The sequence below is a fragment of the Petaurus breviceps genome, unplaced genomic scaffold, assembly GCF_028583685.1.
Source record: "Petaurus breviceps papuanus isolate PSGF00001 unplaced genomic scaffold, PetGlider_PUasm1.0 76, whole genome shotgun sequence".
NCBI lineage: Eukaryota > Metazoa > Chordata > Mammalia > Diprotodontia > Petauridae > Petaurus > Petaurus breviceps.
Window position 1 is genome coordinate 1120094 of NW_027186473.1, and position 22571 is coordinate 1142664.

The 22571-nt window shown below is 39.4% G+C and overlaps 1 protein-coding gene across 1 annotated transcript; it reads left to right on the top strand.

The window, feature by feature from the left end:
• The first annotated feature begins 7560 nt into the window (after window positions 1-7560).
• On the top strand, window positions 7561-22363 carry UCHL1 (ubiquitin C-terminal hydrolase L1). The gene is made up of 9 exons (XM_069105129.1): window positions 7561-7700; window positions 7823-7834; window positions 8461-8589; window positions 12745-12895; window positions 16069-16154; window positions 16232-16279; window positions 17151-17217; window positions 17746-17804; window positions 21889-22363. Exons 1-9 carry the CDS (start codon window positions 7668-7670, stop codon window positions 21973-21975), a joined length of 672 nt encoding a protein of 223 aa, XP_068961230.1. The 5' UTR covers window positions 7561-7667; the 3' UTR covers window positions 21976-22363.
• Window positions 22364-22571: the final 208 nt, after the last annotated feature.

A 22571-nucleotide genomic window follows, 5' to 3' on the forward strand; every position in this document is an offset into this window, starting at 1 on the left:
AAAAAAAAAAAAAAAAGGAAATCACTTCCCTACAGTATATTTATTGATTAAAGAAAATTTCTACATGCAGTATTTCTCACACAGCAATAGTTTCATAGCTGACACTATCCCTAATAAGCATCCTTCTTGCTTGTTTCAAAGCTATAACAGGACTATAAACAGCACTGAGGGAAACCTCCTTCCTCTTAGCTATTTAAAGATCTGCCAGGCTGGGACAACAGTTAAGCTTTTGATGGCCTCAGCTGGTAACTGTGGGCTTCACTCCCTCCTCCCCCCAGAAATAGTCCCCACTGGGCACCATTTCTGCATTATCAGCAATGGACATATAGACTGGAACTGTTACCGCAGTGCAATATTGATTCTGAATAGCTTTGCTGGGAGAGGGAAAATTAGATGCTGCTATATTGTTATTGGAATTTTTCTGATGCAGACACTGAAACAGGCAGTATCTACCAAAAACTCAGATGTAAGACTTCATTTTGGCAAGTTGTGAAGAAAGAAACTGTGAAAGGTATCCCTAATTCTCATCTGGTGAGAAGTTGTAAATCATGAAATTCTTTTGTACAAGAGTATGATGTGTTTTAAATAAGGCCAATAAAGGAGCTTTGTGGCATGCTATTAAAGACATCCCATAGGTCGATATGGTACTGAGAAAAAAGCACTGGATTTGGAGCTGGAAAGCCTAAGTTCTTTTTTTTTTCTTTTTGGAGGGGGGAAGGTAGGGCAGTTGGGTTTAAGTGACTTGCCCAAGGTCACACGGCTAGTTTTGTGTTAAGTGTCTGAGGTCAAATTTTAACTCAGGTCCTCCTGACTCCAGGGCCAGTGCTTTATTCACTGCACCACCTAGCTGTCCCACTAGAAAGCCTAAGTTCTAATCCTAACTGGGTCACTTGTTAACTCTATAACCTTGGACAAGGTCACTTTATATTTCTAGACTTTAATTTCCTCTTCTGTAATCACGGGTGGGCTAAATGGTGGACTTCTCAAAAACCCCCTCTAGATCTAAATTTGTGATCTTATGACTATATAATCAAAGTACAATCTATCACGTAACAAGCATTTATTTCTTGCTAACTGTGTGGTGTGGTAGGCACAATGCTGAGTGCTGGGGATACAAAGTCATTTTTAAAAATAGTCTCTGCCTTCATGGAGCTCATATCCTTAAAGAGAGAGACAACTTTATATTTATGTGTGTATGTATATGTATGTATATGTGTATGTGTACATATGTATATATGCATGTGTGTATATATGTGTTTGCATATGCTTGTATGGGTATATATATGTATATGTATATAGGATCTATACATCCATATACACACAAGAAGAAAGGCACTAGCAAGGGGGTTGGAAGGAGGATATATGAAAGGCCTCTTATGCTTTAACACCTACGATCCATTCATTAGTACTCTAATAGCTGTAAATCCACCCAATTGAATTATTATCAATTCTCCATCTTGAATGCAAGGATATCTTAGGTATAATGTTGATCCTGGCATCATCTCTGGGTAAGCTAAGGAACAGGAAATACCATGAATTAGTATTTCCGGGGGTGGCTAGGTGGTGCAGTGAGTAGAGCACTGGCCCTGGAGTCAGGAGGACTTGAGCTCAAATCCAGCCTCAGACACTTAACACTTACTAGCCATGTGACCTTGGTCAAATCACTTAACACCAACTGCCCTCCAAAAAAAAAAAGAATTAGGGACCCCCCAGAATCCCCAAAGGCTACAACTTAGAGACTCCTACCCAAGGAATGGTCAGGAATGCAGTAATGCCAAGCCAGGGGCAAATTGTCCAAGGTATGGATTGCTATGCAGAGGAGCCTGAGGTAGGCTGCAGGGGCCAAATGAGAAATGTGATTTGGTACCAGAAGATTATGGCATTTGGGAGAGACACCGAATAGACTTGTTCTAGGTTAAGCAGAAACTAAGGAAATTGGGAGAGTGAGTCTAATTTTTTTTTTTTTGCGTTTTTGGAGGGCAATTGGGGTTAAGTGACTTGCCCAAGGTCACACAGCTAGTAAGTGTTAAGTGTCTGAGGGCATATTTGAAGTCTGGTCCTCCTGACTCCAGGGCCAGTGCTCTATTCACTGTGCCACCTAGCCTCCCCAAGTGGGTATAATTCTGCAAGAAGTCCAAGACGAATTTAGGCAACTTCATATTTTTTTATGCCTGAACCCAAGAAGTCAACCCTACCACTGAGTTTTCCCTAATTTTTTTCCTCCAGTGGAAAGCTCCCTGCTGCTGTTACTCTCACAGAAAGAACCTTCTTTAAGCCACAGTGGACAAAAAGGCTTTTTCAAATGCCTACCAGAAATTAAGAAACCTCATCTATCATATTCCTTTGATTTATTAGCTTATTACATTATTTTAAAAGGAAAGTAGGTTAGTTTTGTAGGGCTTGCTCTTCCTATAGGATAAAAGGCTCATTGAATGCTAAAGCTGGAAGTGATCTCAGAGATTAAGTCAAATTCCCCACTTTACTATTGAAGAAACTGAGGCCCAGCTAGCAAAGATCGGATAGGAACCCAGGTTTTCTGTTTCTCAATATAGTTCCCACTTCACTATCCACACTGGCTTCTACTGATTAAGTGCTCACAACTTGTTTAGTAATCACTCCTACACTTTTCAGGGCCTTGATATCCATATTACCAGTCTACTGTATCCAGGTCAATGGCAGAACAGCCACAGTTGACTAAGGAAGGAGCCAGACTAGCACACTAGCACCTGTGTTGTCTCCGAAGGAGATTATGGGAGAGAATTTATCATTCATCAATGCCTGGGGCTTCTTCCTCTCTGGCCCTCCCATATGACCTTTCAACCCAATCCTAGCTCTGGATTTCTAACTGTGTGATGCTGCTTAAATCATTTTGCCCCAGTTTCCTATCCCCTGTAAAATGGGGATAATAATAGAATCTACCTCCTAGGATTGTTGCAAAAATAAAATAAGGTATCTGTAACGTGCTTTGTAAACCTTAAAGGATCATACAATGCTATTAGTATTACTCCAAACTATCAGAAAAATTCCTTCCCTTTCTGGGAAGGGTCAAACAATCTGATGACTCCCAGTTTGTGTAGGGACCTGTATAGTTCACAAGACTCACAAGTAACAGTGAAGGACTATACCCTGGTCGTTCATAAATGCCTACTCCATAGATGACATCCATGAAGGCAGATTGGGTAGGACATTAGTGACTTTAAGAAGACAGCAATAATTGTAGGAGTAAGTGCTAAAGCCACTTGCATATGCAAAGAATATTTCAGTAGCAACCAAGGGTTGGCTTCTGTCAGGTATCCAGGGGGTATTATCAATCCCTCCTCTAGATAGTTATTGTAGTTAGCCCTCCTTTCTCAAAGAGGACCATGGGGGGCGGCTAGGTGGCACAGTGAATAGAGCACCGCCCTGGAGTCAGGAGGACCTGGGTTCAGATCTGGCCTCAGACACTTAACACAAAAAAAAAATAGCCATGTGACCTTGGGCAAGTCACTTAACTCCAACTGCCCTCCAAAAAGCAAAAAAAAAAAAAGAGGACCATGACATCAGGGAGGTGATACCATGACTTGCAAGTGAATTGAATTTAAGTGAGGGAAGGCTGTCACCAGCTTCACTTTTTCCTCTGGAGCCCATGTGGATCCAATGACAAGATACAGATCAAGACAACTGGAGATGACCCTCAAGCAGTTTCCTAAAAGAGTCAATGAACCTCTCTTCTTGCCTAACATGCTCTTGGACGGTGGAAATTGAAAGCTAACATTTCCTAATTTCTTTATTTAGGGAAAATTTAGTGTGAAAGCTGGAAGAGAATTTGGGCTTCATCTAGTCTAACTGATTCCTTTTATAGATAAGGAGGAAACTAAGGAATAGAGGAAACCGACGAAGTGGTAAAATGGCTTACTCAAAGGTAACAAATAATAAAATAATAGCACTGTGATTGAAATCCAGATCTTTTTTACTACAGATCCAATGTCTTTTCAGTACAGCAGGTTTTCGTTTAGTTGTTTCGTAAATGTGTTTAGTAAATTTGCCCTTCATTCTAGAAGAGGACCATGATATCAGGGAGGTGATGATGTGACTTTGAAGTTGGCTGATTTGAGTGTGTGTGTGTGTGTGTGTGTGTGTGTGTATGTGGGGGGTGGTTTTCAAGGTCACCAGCCTCTCTTTCTCCTCCAGAGCCATCAGGGTCCAGTGATCAGATATTCATCAGGATGACTGGAGATGGCCCAGGATACAATGGGAAACCCTGACCCTTTTAAGTTAAGGTCTTCTCAGGTTTTCACTTTAAGTGAGGTATGGCATACGGCTGCCCTGGATACACTGGGGAGATTAAAAAAAAGTGCACAGCTTCCAATTCAAACAATTTGCATAAAGATCATCATGGTGTTACCATATAGAAAATAATGCTTGTCATACCCATATGAGCATTTTTAAAAATTTTTTGTCTTTATTAATTTGTTTACTTTTAGTTTACAAGATTCAATTCCACAATTTCTTGAGTTTCAAATTTTCTCCCCCTCACTCCCCCCTCCCAACCCCCTGACAGCATACAATCAAGTATAGATCTGCAAATACTTTCACATTAGACATTAGTCAGGTTGTAAAGACGGATTGTATCAGATGGAATGAAAAAATGGTAAAGAGGAAACAAAACCAAACAAGAAAAAGATCAGATAGTTCGCTTCAATCTGGATTCATACTCAGTTCTTTCTAGTTCTTTCTCTGGATGTAGACTTCTCTCTCCATCATGAGTCTTTAGGGATTGACTTATATCACTGCATTGCTGAGAAGAGTCCAGTCTATGAAAGCTGGTCATTACACAGATGTTGTGTCTTTAATTGTGTACAAATTCCTCCTGACTCTACTCTTCTCATCAGTTCGTATAAGCCTCTCCAGGTAAATATGAAGTCCATCTGCTCCTTGTTTCTTATAGCACAATAGTATTCCATTACATGCATATGCCACAACTTGTTCAACCATTCCCCAATTGATGGGTACCCCCTTAATTTTCAATTCTTTGCCACCACAAAAAGAGCTACTATAAACATTTTTGTACATATGGGTCTTCCCCCCACTTCCATGATCTCTTTGGGATATAACCCTAGCAGTGGTATTGCTAGGTCAAAGGGTATGAAATTATTTATAGCCCTTTGGGCATAATTCCAGATTGCTCTCCAGAAAGGTTGGATCAGTTCACAACTCCACCAGCAATGCATTAGTGTTCCAATTTGCCCACATCCTCTCCAGCATTTGTCATTTTCCCGTTTTGTCATCTTAGCCAATCTGACTGGAAAGATGTGGTACCTCAGAGTTGTTTTGATTTGCATTTCTCTAATCAATAGTGATTTAGAGCATTTCTTCACCATATGAGCATTTTTATACTTTTAAGTATTGTTTGCATATATTGCTCTACTTGATAGGACTGAGAAGTGTGTCAAGGAAAATATTGTCACTGAAGTCAAAACATTTCTCCATTAATTATTGACCTAGAGGTACAGAGTTTAGATGTGATGAGTTGCTAGGCTCTTTAAAAGATTCTGACTTGAACCTCTTCTAGGCAGTTACCCATAACATTGCATCTGCTAGCTTTAGGGACCAATTTATATCTACTGATTCCCTTTCTTCCTCCACCTTACCATCACATTTCTTATTGTGTAAATAGCAATATGCTAGATTCATGAAGAATCATAAACAAGGTACAAATGAATCCCTGTTTTGTTCATAAAGTGAAAGTCTGAACCTTCACAAAACTTTAACCTCAAAGGATTTCACCTTAAAGAATTTTTGTAGTAAAAAAAATGCACAGATACCAAAAACTGTGAACTTTCCTCGTACTTTCCATCAATTTTCCCACCATCGCTCCAGTGACTCAGACTCAAAAAACTTAATCATCTTTTACTGCTCTGTCAGTATCCCAGCATCCAACCAGCCATCAAATCCTATTGATTCTTTTCTCATGATGTCTCTTGAATCTCTCCTTTTCCATTTCCACCGTGATTGCCCTAATACAGGTTCTTATTACCTCAGCTGGACAATTTCAACTGTGTCCTACCTTTTCCTGACCTACTTTATTCCCCCTACAACACATTTTGCACACTATCAAATTGATCTTCTTGAAACACCATTGTGATTAGGTTCTTTTCTGCTCAGATACCTTCAGGGGCTTCCTAACTGTCTACAGGGTAAAATATTACAGACTTCAGACATACTAGACCCTTCACAGTCTTTCACACACCTACCTTTGCCATTTCATTTCCTGTTATTCTGTCCCCCTGCTCCCACCCCATAAAAACTGCTCTATTCAAATAGATTTATTGCCATCTGGAATCCACCATAAATTTTCCCTTCTCTACACTTTATGTGTAGAGAATAGATATGATATTCTTATGAAATTCTCTTTTCCTAGAATGCTCTTCAACCCAGGGGATCACAAAGGGAATAGATAATCACAGGCTTTAAGGTCTTCTCCCTGCAACCATTAATACTAAGAGCTTCTTAAAATCAGGAAGACCCCAGGGTATACATTTCAGCATCTCCCTGCTCTCTTGCCTCACATGTAAAATCAGTCTATTAATATTCATCACCAAATGGCACTTATAGGGAGCATTTGAGATCCTTTGGCTTAGTTGACATTTAAATGTTAAGACAGAAAAGAACTTTTGATTTGTTCTTCAAAACAGAATTGAGGGATTAAAATGTTATTACCAGTATACTTAGGAAATGGAGTAGATGAGCAATCCAGTTTCAAGTGTAGGAAGACATCACTTTATCTTTGAGGTATATAAGATTATAAGAATTTTTTTTTACTATTAATTAAGATCATTTTAAGCTCAAGCTAGGAGACCCTTTGATACTTTCCTCTTTAACACAGAGTAGGAATAGTAGAGATAGCTTTACAATTGGGAGGGTGGGAAAAGAAAGCATATAATAATAACAACTAGTATTTATATATCCCTAGTATGTGCCAGGTGCTTTACAAATATTATCTCATTTGATGCTCACATCAACCATGGGAGGTAGGTGCTATTACAATCCCCATTTTACAGTTGAGGGAATTTAGGCAAAGAGTGATTAAATGACTTGTCCAAGGTCACACGGCTAGTAAGTGTCTGAGTGTGGATTTGAACGCGGGTGTTCTTGACTCCAGGCCCAGCGTTCCACCCACTGCGCCACCTAGCCGCCCTGCACGTCTTCATTAAAAAAAAAAAAATTAAATACCTGTTGATTTTGAACCTTTACTGAAAGCATCAGGGCATGTGACTGTTCGTCGTCGTATTTGGGATGATGGAAAATGGACTTACTCATGTCTTTCTCAGAGATCAGGAGAGGAAACACACACACCAAAAAGGCCTCACTCAACACCTAAGCACCTAGAGGTGCTCATCAGCTTTCTTATTATCTCACCAGTGAAAATGGACCCAGAACGGTTTTTTGGGGGCCGGCCGTACCACTCCGTTGCAGGGGGCGGGGGTGCAGCATGCCTATCTGCAGCGGCGCGTGTATGCCCCACTAGTTGGGCTGCCCCTGCTCCCCCCCTCCGCAGTAGCCCACAATGAGTCCGACCAGCGAGATATAAAGAGGCGCAGCCGGGCGGGTCCGCTAGCTCACTCGCACTTGGCTGTCTTTCCTTGCGCTCACCTTGCGCTCCAAACTCGGGCCGGAACGTGCAAAAGATGCAGCTGAAGCCGATGGAGATTAACCCCGAGGTGAGCGGCAGGTGCACAGCGTCCGGGTCTGGGGGAGAAGGGGAATCGGGGTGGGGCGTCCAGCTCGCGCTATCATCTCTGTCTCCCCTCTTCCATCCTGTTTTCTTTCTTGTGCATTTCAGATGCTGAACAAAGTGAGTGGTACCTCCCGTTGTGATCCGTCTCCTCTTCTACCTCCATCTTGGGCAGTCTTTTTCTGGGTACCCGGGGTATTTTCGCAGAATAGCCGCAATCTGCCCCACCCAGTCCGTTCCAGAGGTGGGCGATGGGGGGGGGGGGGCGCCCTTCTGCCCCCCCCCCTCCACCTTGGGTTCAGAGTCTCAGGTCCACCCCTCCCCCTTCTGCTCGGCTCACCGCGACCCCAGGTGTAACTGCGATGCCAGGGCCTAGGATGAAGGGAGGTAGAGTAGCCAAATTGGGCGGAGGGGGTGGTGGGGGAGTACACCGCAGGAGGCTGGCGGATACCCTCCCTAAGATGCAGTCCCCAACATTCCAGTGCGCTTGGGATGCAACAGCTTGGAGCAGGACACGTGTGGGAAGCGAGGAGCTTTGTGCTGTGTCATTGCGCCCAGAGAGTGGAGCAGGGCGGGGCCCTCATCACAGCTTGGACTTGGGGGGTGGCAGCGGTGGGTGAAGGAGGGCAGTGGGTAAGTGGGCGGGGAAGAGAGAATATGAGAGGAAGCCCTTGGCCCTCTGGCTCCACTACAGCCCCTAAGCAGGCCTGGTCGGTTCGTCTGGTTTCTGGTCTTGTATCCCACAGGTGCTGACCCGCCTCGGGGTCGGGGGTGACTGGAAATTCGTGGACGTGCTGGGGCTGGAGGAGGATTCTTTGAACTCTGTGCCATCCCCAGCCTGTGCGCTGCTTCTGCTGTTTCCCCTCACTGCCCAGGTAGGAAATCAGGAATATGGATGAGCCGAGTCCCTTCTACAATATATGATTTTTCTTGAGAAATATTGGCGGGCGGGGATCATAATGGCTAAATGAAAGGTTATCTGTTTTAGAAACTTAGGTGATTAGAAGCTGTCATCCCCAAGATGGAAAAAACAAAGGGTGTGCCCTGGGGGGCGGAGGTCTGAGGAGAGGGGGGGGTGTGGATAGGAGGAGCCTGGCCTTCCCTTCCTTTCCTTTCTCTTCTCTGTGAACGTATTTACTTAGCTAAGCCATTCCTAGAGGGGATTCAGTCAAACTTCCTAGAGAGTAGCCATCTTTAGCAGCTTATGAAGAATCCTATCTTAGCAAGAGTGAGAGAAGGTGTAAGCCCATTTCTTTGGGAGTCAGTTTCCTCCTCTATAATACAAAAGGACTGGATTAGATCAAAGCCCTCCCTTACAGCTTTCTAAAATTCTATCTTGGAAGGGCATCATCAACTCTAAAATGCTATGTGAAATTCAGAAGGAAAAAAAAAAACTTGTTCCAAAGTAATTTTGCCCCATTCTTAACCCCTGCTCTCCCCTCATCCACTTTGCCTGGCTTTTTTCTTAAAGCTTACTTTTAACATCATTCAGGTCTCTTTCTGGTTTTTGTAATACCCCAAGGATGGAAGGGGAACCATCTTTAATGCCAGTGGTCCAATGAATAAAGAGAACTTAAGACCTAACATAACTACTGACTGGCTCTGTGAATGGAACTGCTTTCTCTTTCTACAAAATGGAAGGTCATCACTTAGCAACATCAAGATAGGTGAATTATATGGCAGATTCTCCAATTCAGCCTATAACAGTGGTTTTTAACCTGAGGTCCATGAACGTTTTTTTTAATACTTTGATAGTAGTATTTAAATTTAATTAGTTTCCTTTGTAATTCAGTGTATGCTATGGATTTTAAAATGTTATTTTGGGAAGGGTTCCCAGGCTTCACTAGACCACCAAAGGGATGTATACTCTTAGTCTAAGATCTGAGTTTCAAATTTAAGCTCCCAACTGTACCCCTTTGTGTCTGAAATTCTCTTACTGCCTCTATGGTGAGGTCTTGATTATGACTTTGCTTTCTTTCCCAAATAAACTTGTCATTGGGCAGTTTAGGCTGAAAAGGTGCTTTTTGAATAATGTTTTTCATAGCATAGGAAAATGTGCTCTTTAAGCACTAAAGTTCTCAGATCACTTAGTACAGGCCCAGATGATGGAATAAAAGATTTCAGAATAAAAACCAAAAAAGGTAAGATAAACTAGCTTTCATGAAACTTCTAGCACTGCCTTGCCGCCTGTTTCCATAAAGAGTCAGTGGGTGTATGAGAGTGGGTGGAACTTTAAGGATCCGTAACTTTCATTAGTGTTAATAAAACCTACACATGAATAATGCAGCCATTCCATTCCTGGTAGACTTTTGGGGTTGCTGTGGCCCCAATATGTTCTTTGGTGGTCAGCTTTCTGGTCACAAACCCCTTGGTAGCAATCCTTAAGGCAGCACTCAGATGTGGGCCCACACTCAGACCATTTCTAGCTTGATAACAATTATAAACTTGCATAGCCTTTAAAAATTCAGGGTCACCAAACTTGCTGTACCAACTGCCTAAGAAGCAGTCACATCAAATAGTGTTTTTAATTCTGTGATTTAGGCAGCAACACAAAGTTACTATTACTGGTACATTGTGAAGATAAGATAGCCCTTTGGAGAATTTTTGTGGTATGCTAAAATTTCTTGCCAGATGCTGAATATAAGCAGAAAGGAGGTTGCCAAGTATAAATGCAACTCTGAAACTAGCTTCTGAGTTGATTTTAAAAGCACAACGCTGTAACTTGCCCGTTCAATATGGTGGTGTAGCTTTTTGCCTTAGATCAATGATACTGTAATGACTCATGGCTTTTGATAAGTACTTAAGAGGGACACCTTGGGGGTGCAGCAATATAGATTGTCTCTTCAAAGGCATCAACTTAAAAGCTTTTAAACAAAACAAAAGCTAACTTTCCCCCTACCTTTCAGCAGAAAGAGAACCTTAAAACAAGGATCATACCTGTTTTCTAGTCTTGGATCCACCACTAATTGATTTTAAACAAGTCATATCCCACTTACAGGTTTCCTCTCCACTAATGTTCTTTCCAGCTATAAAAATTATATATATATTGCTTTTTGGAGGGCAACTGGGGCTAAGTAACTTGCCCAAGGTCACATGGCTAGTTTTTGTGTTAAGTGTCTGAGGCCAGATTTGAACTCACATCCTCCTGACTCCAAGGCTAGTGCTCTATTCACTGTGCCACCTAGCCACCCTAAAAATAATAATTCTGTTATAAGATATGATAGATATTTTTTAGACTAAACTGAATCACTTTTAAGTGGAAGTTTATGATACATGTCCTTTGTAATCAGCTTGGAAAATGGATATGCTCTTGTGCATATTGTCTCTAAGCAATACTGTTTGCTACAAGAATTCAAAAAGCAAAAACAGGATGGGGCTATCCAAACTCTCCTAAAATTAATTTGGATTTCGTGCAAATTGGTGACAAAATATTAACTGGTATTCTCTTGACTTCCAGGTTATCCATGAGGGTTTTTGAACCTGTATCTTGTTGCTTAGAAAGCTTGCTTCCTTTGGGAAGCTCTTAAAGTCAATTTCTAATCATGTGATTTAGCCAAGAATCATACCAACACATGTTAACTTGGTTGCAAGAGTAGCTTGTCCTTATCTCACAAAAGCTTGAAGTTTTCTTCCATTTGAAAAAGATAAGGCTAAATCTTTCTGGCACAGATTGTAAAATATAAACAGAAATATTGGGAGGGTGTTTTGACCTTGGAAAATTTATTGTGATGTGAATGTCATCATTATTTCTTTCTTTTTTTTCTTGGAGGGGGGAAGGCAAGGCAATTGGGGTTAAATAACTTTCCCAAGGTCACACAGCTAGTAAGTGTCAAGTGTCTGAGGCTGAATTTGAACTCAGATCCTCCTGACTCCAGGACGGTGTGCTCTATTTATGGTGCCACCCAGCTGCCCCCATTACTTCTTAATTTAGTAAAATATATGCATTCATGGACATGTATGTATGCATATATACATGTAGACAAAAGTCTGTGTATTTTTTATCTTTAATAGTTTTATACCATACTAAAACTTTTGAGACAAGTATGTATCTATGTGAGAGGTAGCGAATGGCATGGTAGATAGCTGACCTGACTGCTGAGTCAGGAAGACCTGGGTTCATGGGCTGCCTCTGTTGCATAGTAGGTATCTGAACCTAGGGAAGTCGTCATCTTGGTGCCTCCAGAAATGTCTCTTAAGACTATAGAGAAGCACCATCTCACTAGGAGCTCTGCAAACCAAAGAAATCACAGATTCAGACTGTAGTCTATTGATAAGGATTTAAAGGCAATATTTGATGAATAAGCAGATGTCTTTCACTTTAGAATTCTACATGGAGATGGATTAAATCTCTTCCCTTTCCACTCTACTACCCCCTCAAAAAATCCTCAAAAAAATTTGGGTGTTTTTTTTTTTTCAGAATTCAAATGGTTTAAAGGGTAAAGCCAAACAAATGATGTAGGTAGAGAAGAAAAAAATTTATCTTAAATCAAAGATTTTAATTATAAAAATTGCAAATATTTGTGGGCTGCCATCTTATACAATATTAAGTTTCCCTAAAATCAGCATGCTTCTAATAGGAAATATTTCTATTAATTTGTCTAAATTCATAACCTTATATCAAATGGAAATATTTTAAGTATATTTTATATGAAAATGTAGATGGGCTTAGGATTGTAACTGTAAAGTAATAAATTTTTAGGAATTTAGCCAACTACTTATTTTGAGTTCATGATGTAGCTTAATATTCCAGGCCAAAGGTGGCAGTGGTGTCTAGACAAAGCCTTGGGCTTCTGTCTGATGCAGATGGTGCAGTGCAGCATCAGGGTGGGGCTCTGAGTGATGCTGTCAAACCTGGGCTAGGGGAAGGGCTGATGTTGGTATTCAGACAATCTATTTCCAAGGCCTTTAAAACAAAGGCTTTGAGTGAAATTCCAATTCTAAGTTTGAACAGCAGTTGTCGTTACCTGTGACTTTAACTTTTAAGTTTTTAGTAGACAAAGAACAGATGTTGATTATAATGTTTATTATAGCATGAGAACTTCAGGAAAAAGCAGATTGAAGAGCTGAAGGGACAAGAAGTTAGTCCTAAGGTGTACTTCATGAAGCAGACTGTAGGCAACTCCTGTGGCACCATTGGCCTCATACATGCAGTTGCTAATAATCAAGACAAACTGAACTTTGGTAAGTGTGGCTCTTCCTCAATCTAGAGCAGTGTCCTTAGTCTGGCATCCATTCATTTTTTAGAAAATGTTCATAAGAATTTAAATATAATTGATTTTCTTTGCAATCCTTTATCTTATTTTGTATATGTAAAAACACAGTTAAAAGGGGTCCATGAACTCCACTAGATTGTCAGAAGAGTCTATGACATTAAAAAATGTTTAAGAACCTCTGATCCAAATGTCACAAACATTTTATTTACATTTTTAAAATATATTGACCAGAAGCCTTGTGCTGATATCAACTGCTAGGATCCATTTATGAAGCCCTATGACTTGGTAACTATCTGTGATCTCTCTATAGGGCATTTGATTCCAATACATAATTTATTGGTGCCCTCTAGCCTTGGCATAGCCTGTAAATGAGAACTCCTAACTTCTTCCTTCAAAAAGAGAGCTTGACTTTGCTTTAAGCATGATTTGGCTTTTTTTGTTGTTGTTGTTTATTTGTTCTTTGGTCTAGGGTGAGGAGTTTGGGGCGGGGGACATCAAGGGATGATGAAAGGTACTATAGTGCCCTAGCTAAGATTGAAAAGCCTGTTAAAAGACTAAAGTGGACAGGAGAGCATTTTTTATTAAGTTATTTGTTTTTAGTTTTCAATATTCACTTCCATAAGTTTTAACTTTTCTCCCCCTCCCTCCCCAAGATGACACGAAGTCTGTTATGGGCTCTACACATACATTCCTATTAAACACATTTTCACATCAGTCATGTTGCACAGAAGAATTATAAAGAATGGGAAAAACCAAGGAGAGATGTTTTATACTACTTAGTAAAACTGACTTGGTTGCTAGTAACCATAGTAACTAGCTGAGGAAATAGAAAAAAATAAAATAAAAGCTGAATGAGGCAATGCATCAGTACCTTAATATACTATCTCCCTTTGTGGGATTTGCAGAGATCAGCAACACAGAAGCTTTCAACTAAATGTAATGGTACATATAGGACTCTAAACTCTTGTTCTTCAGTAATAGCTTTGCAAGCTGTTTCAGGCCCAAGTTTGGAAAGGTTTTAAGCTGTGAGCATAGTCAGGTATTAGTCAGATGATCGCTATATGCCTACTCCTTTACCCATCTCAACCATACTGTCTCTAGCCAGGGTTGAAATAGGAAGTATGACCCAGCCCTTTATTTTGAGGATCTTACTGCAGATGGAGATTCAGATCTAACATGAGGGGATTCAAATTTCATAATGGAAGGTCTAAATATGCTTTCAGACAAAATTTGTCAAATCATTCCAGCATTATTTATCAAGCCATTATTATCAGGCATTCCCTATTATGCATGGGAATAGCGCTATGCATTGGGGATACAAATATGAAAGCCAATACTTTTTTGGGGGGTTACTTAATCATGTTGCTTCTAGCTAACACTGGTAGGTATAACCAAGACCAGCTATTTCATGTTAATAACTTTACTGAAACATTGGGTTGAGTGATTAATCTTGCAAACTGCTAGTTTGATCTCATAGCTCTCTTAACAGATCCTGCAGTGAAAGTTTCATTAGTCCCAAAGTAAGCTCATTATTGACCTCCCCCACTTTCTCGCTTTCCTTTTACTCTCAAGGGCAGTGCCATTCAAGTCATACAGGCTTACAGCCTAGGTGTCATTGTCAACTCTTAATTCACAAGCCCCTTGAATATCCAGTCATTTGTTAAGTCCTATGGATTTGACCTTCATGACCTACCTCATCCACACCCCATCCCCTCCTCTGACATTGCCACATTGTAGTACAGACCCTTATCCCCTCACTCCTGGACTGTTGAAGTAGCCTACTTATTGGTGTCCCTGCCTCCACTTTCTCCCTTTTTAAGTCTGTCTTCCACGTAGTTAACAAATCAATCTTTTCTTCTCAAAAGATCTGACCATGTCACCTTCTATTCAGTAAAATTCAATGGCTCCCTATTACTTCCAGGATAAAATATTAAAGTCCTCCATTTGACTTTTGAAGTCCTTCGTAAACTGGCTCCTCTTACCTGTCCAGTCTTCTTGCACTTTACTCACTACCATGCACCCTGTGATGCAATGACATTGGCCATCTTGCTGACACTTTACAAGACCCTCCCACCTCTGGACTCTACGCCTGGAATTCTCTCCCTCCTCCACCACCTGGCTCCTTGGCTTCTTTCCAGTCCTAGCTAAAATCCTACATTCAACAAGAAATCTTTTCCTGGCCCTCCTTAATGCTAGTGTTTTCCATCTTAATGACTCTCCAGTTTATTATGTTTGTATGTAGGTTTTGCATATCATCTCCCCGATTATCCTGTAAGGTCTAGATTGACAACTGTGTCGTCTGTCTTTGTATCCCCAGTGCTTAGCATAATGCCTTCTACATGGTAGTTGGTTAATAAATGCTTATTGACCGAATAAAAAACTATCATTTGGCACCATTTGCCTTCTAGAATAAGTCCTTTCTGTTTAATATTTGCTCCAACCTCCTCTGGCTCTATGTATGCTCTGGTTCTCAGAACACAGCTTTCAGAAGGGGTTGGAAATTATGGGCTCCCTTCAGGTAGTGAGTTACCTTTTGCTAGAGGTGCTCAAGATGAGGCCTTGGTGTCAGAAAGATGAGCTCTACAGAAGGAATTCCTTGAGGAAGTTGTAGAAAAGAACCTTTATAATCCCTTCCAAATCTGAGGTTCAAGAAGTTACTGAGATTTGTGCCTGTAGTGGTGGTCGACTATACGACTAGACTATATGGAAGGAAGATGCTTTGAAATAGCAAGCCTAGCCTCCTCAAGTTGCAAGGTCAGTCTGTTACAACACAAAACAAGTTCTAGCACTGGGGAAGACGTCTCAACTTGTCAGCAAATGTAGCCTTTTAGCATTAACTCGTAACGGAAGCCGCCCAGTTCTATTGTCCGTGAAGAAAATCCAGTTCTTGCCATCTTAACAACAGTTTGGTTCCTTGTTAGACTCTTCAGCACTCGACCCAGGCTATATTACTAATTAATTATTATTACTAATTAATGTTTTCAAGCATCTTGCATCCTTGTCAGGTTCATCTAAGAGCAGGTTAGTTGTCATGTGGCATGACTTTGCCACAATGATATCAAAATTAAAGTGCATCTATTAAGACTGGCACACTTCCTAGTCTCTTACTAAGCACTAACATGTATCTTTACATATTTTTAGATGATGGGTCAGTTCTGAAACAGTTTATTTCTGAAACAGCAAAGCTGTCTCCTGAAGACAGAGCAAAGTGCTTTGAAAAGAATGAGGTAGGAGAAACTAAACAACAACTTATGCACACGAGTTTTACTTATTTGCTGAACTAATAGAATTTTTCCTTTTACAGGCGATTCAGGCAGCCCATGATGCTGTTGCCCAGGAAGGCCAATGTCGGGTAATCTCAGATCTGCAGATCAAGAATCTCTAGGCTATCCAGGCTCTACTTATGTTTCCACTGCAATATGTAATTCATGGGAATCTGTGATCAAAATATTTTTCCAGGTCTCTAGGCAGTTTTAATACTCATCCAAGGCCAACTAATACAAGAAAAAAAAAAAGTCTACCTGGAAAAACTGCCTTGCTCATTTTTCTTTATGAGAACTTCAAAGTCTATTGGGGTGGGGAACCTAAGGCCTTGAAGCCACATATGACCTTCTAGGTCTTTCTTTGGGTGTGGACTTTTGACTGAGTCCAAGTTTTATGGAACAAAGCCTTTTATTAAGGAGATTTGTTCTGTGAAGTTTGGATTCAATCAAAGGGTCGCACTTGAGGACCTAGAGGGCCATAGTGGCCTCAAGGCCACAGGTTCCCCCACCCCTAGACTTTAGGTGTTAAGTGATACAGTTCCAAATGGCAGGAACTTTACCAAGTTTACTTAGTAGAACATTTTGCTTAGAATTTAGTCCCTCAGGTATCAGCCCTAATGTGATATCCAGCAACATTGTCCCTGAAATAAAGTGTTCAACCATAATATAAAAGGAAATGCCCTTTTATGAAGGTATTAGACACAGTATAGCCTGAAAACAACATCAGGTAAAATTTAATTCAGTCCTAGAATTTCTTGGCAAAAGTACGCCTCTCATGCTAACAGTTGGTCCTTTGCTAAAAACAAACAAACAAAATCCTTCAGTATTGGTGCTATTAAAATTTTTAACACATTTGCAGTTCTGACCAGAATTCTGTTTGGTGACATAGAAAAACTATTGGTTAAAAATCAAGACAGTCCTAAATTGTGAAATTCTCCTTTTTATCCGTTACTTCTTTAGGTAGATGATGAGGTGAACTTCCATTTCATTCTTTTCAACAATGTGGATGGCCATCTTTATGAACTTGGTATGTCTTAACAGAAGAATAGACTTCCTTTAAAAACTTCAGGACTTTAATGTTAACATAAGCTGGCACTGAAATGAAGCTTCATGTTTGGAGGCTGATTCAGTGCCATTATAGTATTTTATTAGTACTATGCTTACTATTCTTTTTTTTGTTTGTTTGATTTTTTTTCCCTTTTTTTGGAGACGGGAAGAAGGTAGGGCAATGGGGGTTAAGTGACTTGCTCCAGGTCACACAGCTAGCTTTGTGTTAAGTGTCTGAGGTTGGATTTGAACTCAGGTCCTCCTGACTCCAGGGCCAGTGCTCTATTCACTGTGCCACCTAGCCACCCCTACTATGCTTACTATTGAGGAAACTGACTCAGAATACCAAGTTTAGTATTTTGTTTTTTGGTATAGTCAGCTGCCTCTACTGATGCAGATGGTCATTAAGCTTAACATTTCAGTGTTAAGTTACTAAGTAATTTTCCTGTGGTCACACAATATGTTAGTATGTGCTATAAATTAATTTATTGCTGGTTTTTTCTTTTAGATGGACGAATGCCATTTCCTATCAACCATGGATCCACTTCAGATGACTCAGTACTGAAGGTATGACCTAAACTATCCAAAACTCCAAAATTAGGGTTTTTTTTTCCTTCAGTAGAACTTTTAAGAAGGAAGAGAATAAGGTTCTATGGATTAGGGACTACTTTAGGGTAGAAGAACATTATTTTACATCTGGTCTTTTTAAGAAGTTCTATTGAATTATTTTATGCCATAATCACTTTTAATACACTTTCCCTTGTCTTAAAGAAACAGTACCACCCCACCGACCCTGTCAGTCAGCATGAGTGCAACATTCCCTCTGGGGAGTCAATTCTACTTACCTTTAGGGAAGTATACTTGATTTTCTAGCCTTTGAGACCCAAACTGTTCATTTATAGAAGTCTTGAAGGAACTCTGCCGCTATCTAGACTGAACCATATCACAGTAGTGGGACTATGGCATCACTTGAATATGGAAAGATGAGCATTTATTAAATGGTAGTATTTTCTGGTACTATATCCACAACCTAAAGGTAGTGTTGACATGAAAACCAATCCCTGTAGGATTAAGGGGACCATTTAAAGAATGGTCAGGTTGTGAAAGTTTACAACTTATGGCAAAGACTTATAGGATAGGACTATAGTGGGGTTACAGTATATTTAAATTCATAAATATACCACAAACTTAAATAGCTATGCTAAGTTTACATATGACATAGAAGAATATGAACTCTTCTTAACCCCTAAGACTTTTAAACTATTTTAATTTTTATCATACTCTTAACAAATACTTAAATAAACCAAATGGAAAAAATCTTGAAATAAAACCCTAAAATTTAAACATTTGCACTATAATAAATATTATAGTCTATTTCTGACATTTCTGGATGAGATTACTTTTTTTGATACGTTATTTTGTGGCTTAGTCATGTCTGACTCTTTATAACCACATTTGGGGTTTTGTAGCAAAAATACTAGAGTTGTTTGCATTTCCTTCTCCAACTCATTTTATAGATGAGGAAACTGAGGCAAACAGGGTAAAGTGACTTGCCCAGGGTCATAACAGCAAGTAAGTGACTGAGGTCAGATTTGAACTCAGTTACTTCTAACTTCACGGCTGGCGCAGTTTTTGTTGCTTCACCTAGCTACCTAAGTGTATTCTTTGATATTCACATCACTAATAATTCACTTTTATTAGAAAAAATAGGCAGGTTAAGTATGTTCTCTTTCTTGTTCTTCATCATATTCATTCTTATCCTCACTAAAAATAATTAATATTGAGCTATTGTAATAATTTAGGGTCAGAGTAGATACTAAAAGTTATAAACTCTCATCATTTGTACTATTTTGTACATCACTTGTACTATATATTCTAGTGATCTCCTATTTTGAAATCTTGTAATTTATGAACTGGCAGCCCAGTACTAGAAAGGCATGTTCAGATTTCATTATATGTAGGTTTTTTTTATTAACAGATCTCAGGTTATACTTCAGCTGAAACATTACCTGCAATTTTATGGAATGGGAGAACATCTTCTTTAGAAACCTTTCTGTTGAATTCTATGGGATGTCTCCTATTATAATAATCATTCCTTTAGTAATAGAATACTAAATGCTGCCTGTATCACAGATAAATTTCTGTAGACTTAATGGAATAAGTCTCTTACAAAAATGGCTAGTCTAGAGTTGAAGAAAAAACAAAGTCTCTTCTTGGTAAAAATTTTCATCCTAAACAAGAGGTAACTTGTTAAACTTTTTTTACTTATTATGGAGCTATGTATTAATTCATTGCTCAATAGAATTCGTTAATCCAAATTTTAGAATACTTGTGTATTGGCTCATTAAGAAGTTGCCCATTTGATTAAAAAGTCAGCTACTTTATATGCACCAATTCAGTAATTATCCATCTACTCTGCTAGCTCAGGAAAAATATAGCATAAGTGGATTCCATACAAAGAACTTAAAGAAGTTAGACACTGAAATATCAACTGTTTGCTATAAAGAATTTAGTCATCAGAGTAAACCCATCCAAGGTGGAACATGGAGAGTGGAGTTTCATGGCTGAAATAGAACAAATTATAAATTAGCTCTGTAAAATGGAATACCCAGGACATTAGTGGATATATTCAAGGACTAAACCAAAAATGGTTCATCTAGTCATTGATTCTTAACCATTTTGGTGCTTTGTATCAGTTAGCAGTATTTTATTAGTTTTACGTTGAAAGGGATCTTCTAGGCTGTTTAGTCCAACCCCCTCATTTTAGAGGTGAGGAAATGGCTAGAATGATGAGGTTTCAAATAGCTGATGGTCCTTCCCATGGCAGGGATCAGACTTATTCTGCTTGGCCTCAGAAGGCAGAGCTGAGAGAATTTTGGAGGGAGAAAAGAGAAGGAGGGTAAGATTTTAACTTTATATAAGAAGCAACTCAGTAGACTTATCCAATGATAGATGTATTTATTTTCCTCCCACCTACTTATAGGTCATCTGTAGGATGCAATATGTTAATGCTAATGAACACTTCCTTAATTCTATAATATTTATGGCTATGATTTGAAGTATGAGACTGACCTATATTTTAATATTCTGATACATATTGTAGTGAGTTTAAATCAGTTCATTAAAGTTTTGATTATATTTTACGGTCATCTGATTACTCAAAAATTATGATAATAGTCTAGCATTTATATAGAGCTTAAGGTTTGCAAAGTACTTTGCATATGTTCTCATTTGATCCTCACAACAACTCTGTAAGGTAGATGTTATTGTTATCCCATTTTGCAGATGAGGAAACTGAGACTGAGAAAGAATGGGATTTGTCTGAGGTCACATGGCTAGTAAAAGTCTGAGGCAGGAATCAAACTCGGTTCTTCCTGACTCCAGGCATGGTGACTTCAGCCAGAATAATTGGTCAGCACACATACAGATTGGTTAGGGAGTAAGTAGTACGTTTTCCCCATGACACTTAACTGAATTATGACACCATAAAGAAATAACAAGAACAATTGACTGCTTATAATTTTGGGAAAGTAACTTATCCTTTCTTAATATTTTTGTTTGGTGAATTCCTACCGGTGCATATTTCCCAACTACCACCTCTATCCTACTGTCCTAAAGTAAGTTTTCCTACTCATAGCACATTGTCCCATGTCCTATATGATACGGTTTTGTATGTTTATCTCTCCTACTAGATAAGATGCTTGAGGAAGAAGGGCCTTGTCCCATTCACCTTTCTATTCTCTATAGTGTCTAGTACATCAGTTTACCCAGAAGGAATAACAACCTTTCTAGGCTTCAGTTTTCCCATTTGTTGAATGACAGAGTTGCACTCTCTTGCTAACACCCTTCTAGATCTAAAACTCAGTTTGAGGGACTTGGAGCACTTGTTGGTAATTGGAGATGATTGGAGAAATGTTGAAATAAACAAACTGGGAAACTTCATGTATGTCTTCTAGGTCCCTTGTTAATTAGCATCTCCTTGAGAGAGGCTAGTTTTGCCATTTACATCTCTGTTGTAAACAGACCTGAAAAGTGGAGGCACTTTAAACTCACTTTCCTCATCTTCCTCATAGAAACCTACAAAAATCTTTCAAATTATAAATATAGCCATAGGTGTAAATATGAAGGGGGGAAAGGGCAGGGACTTTGTAATAGGACAAGCCGTATAAACCTCCTTAAACTTAAAATACTGTATAGTGTCACCCTATTACCTTGAGCTCAGATTATAAGGTTTGTGCAGTCTAATCTTCCAAATGATAAAAAGTTTGAGACATTAGTAGATTCCATTAATATGTATTTTCTCCTGCTAATACTCTAAAATAGTGTTTATTTTTTGTTTGTGTTTTTTGCTAGAAATATTTAGTATGTTATTTTTCCCCAATGTAAAAACAATTTTAGCGCTCATTTTTAGAACTTTGAGTTACAAATTCTCTCCCTTCCTCTCTCCGCCCCCCCATTGAGAAGGCAGTCAAACAATTCAACATAGGTTATACATGTGTAGTCATGCAAAACATTTCCATACTAGTCATGTTGTGAAAGAAAACATAGACAAGAAAACCTCAAAAGAATAAAGTTTAAAAAAAAAAGTGTGGGATAGGGTTTTGATGATTTTTCTCCTGCTGAATTTTAACTCCGAACCTGTTTGTTGCAGGGGGCTGCCGAGATCTGTAGACAGTTCACAGAACGTGAGGAAGGAGAAGTTCGTTTCTCTGCCGTGGCCCTCTGCAAGGCTGCCTAATGTCCTCACGGGAAGGATTTCTTTCCTCAGCTTTTAAAGCACATGCCTAACAGTGCAGTCAAAGATGCTTCAATACTTAACGGCACAGCTATTGTATCTTTTTGGTTCTGCAGAATTGCTCCTGCCCCAACCACACCCAAGTAATGTCAGAGCTTAACTTTAAGTTTTTGAGCAAAGTTTGATAGAAACTCTTAAGACAAAGCATATGTCTGAGGGAATTTCCCCTCCCCACCCCCTTCCCTGGGCTCAATATTGTGATGTCTTGTGCCCTGAGGAATATCTAATGCTTTCTCTAGTTAGTTTAACTTGTGCCTGTAACTTAAGCCCCTGATTGTGGTTTACTTGTACCCAATAGAAAAGAATAAAAATTTTCTGCTGATTAAAAAAAGTCTGGTGGTTCCCTCTAAAACTAGCACAACAGACTACACTGTGAGAATAAGGATCCTTGTTTGATAGGTTAATAGCTGTTAAGATTCAAAACTAGGTATAAAGTTATAGCTTAAGTGTTATGTTACCAATGGTGGTCAATTTAAATTAACTGTATGTATAATTAAGGATTTCTCCAATTAAATCAGCCACCTTTGTCATAAGCTTTT

Coding starts and splice junctions, on each gene's coding strand:
- UCHL1 (XM_069105129.1), top strand. CDS start 7,668: ATGCAGCTGAAGCCGATGGAGATTAACCCCGAG. Junction 16,280..17,150: donor CCCAGGAAGGCCAATGTCGG/GTAATCTCAGAT, acceptor TTACTTCTTTAG/GTAGATGATGAGGTGAACTT. Junction 17,218..17,745: donor TGGCCATCTTTATGAACTTG/GTATGTCTTAAC, acceptor TTTTTCTTTTAG/ATGGACGAATGCCATTTCCT.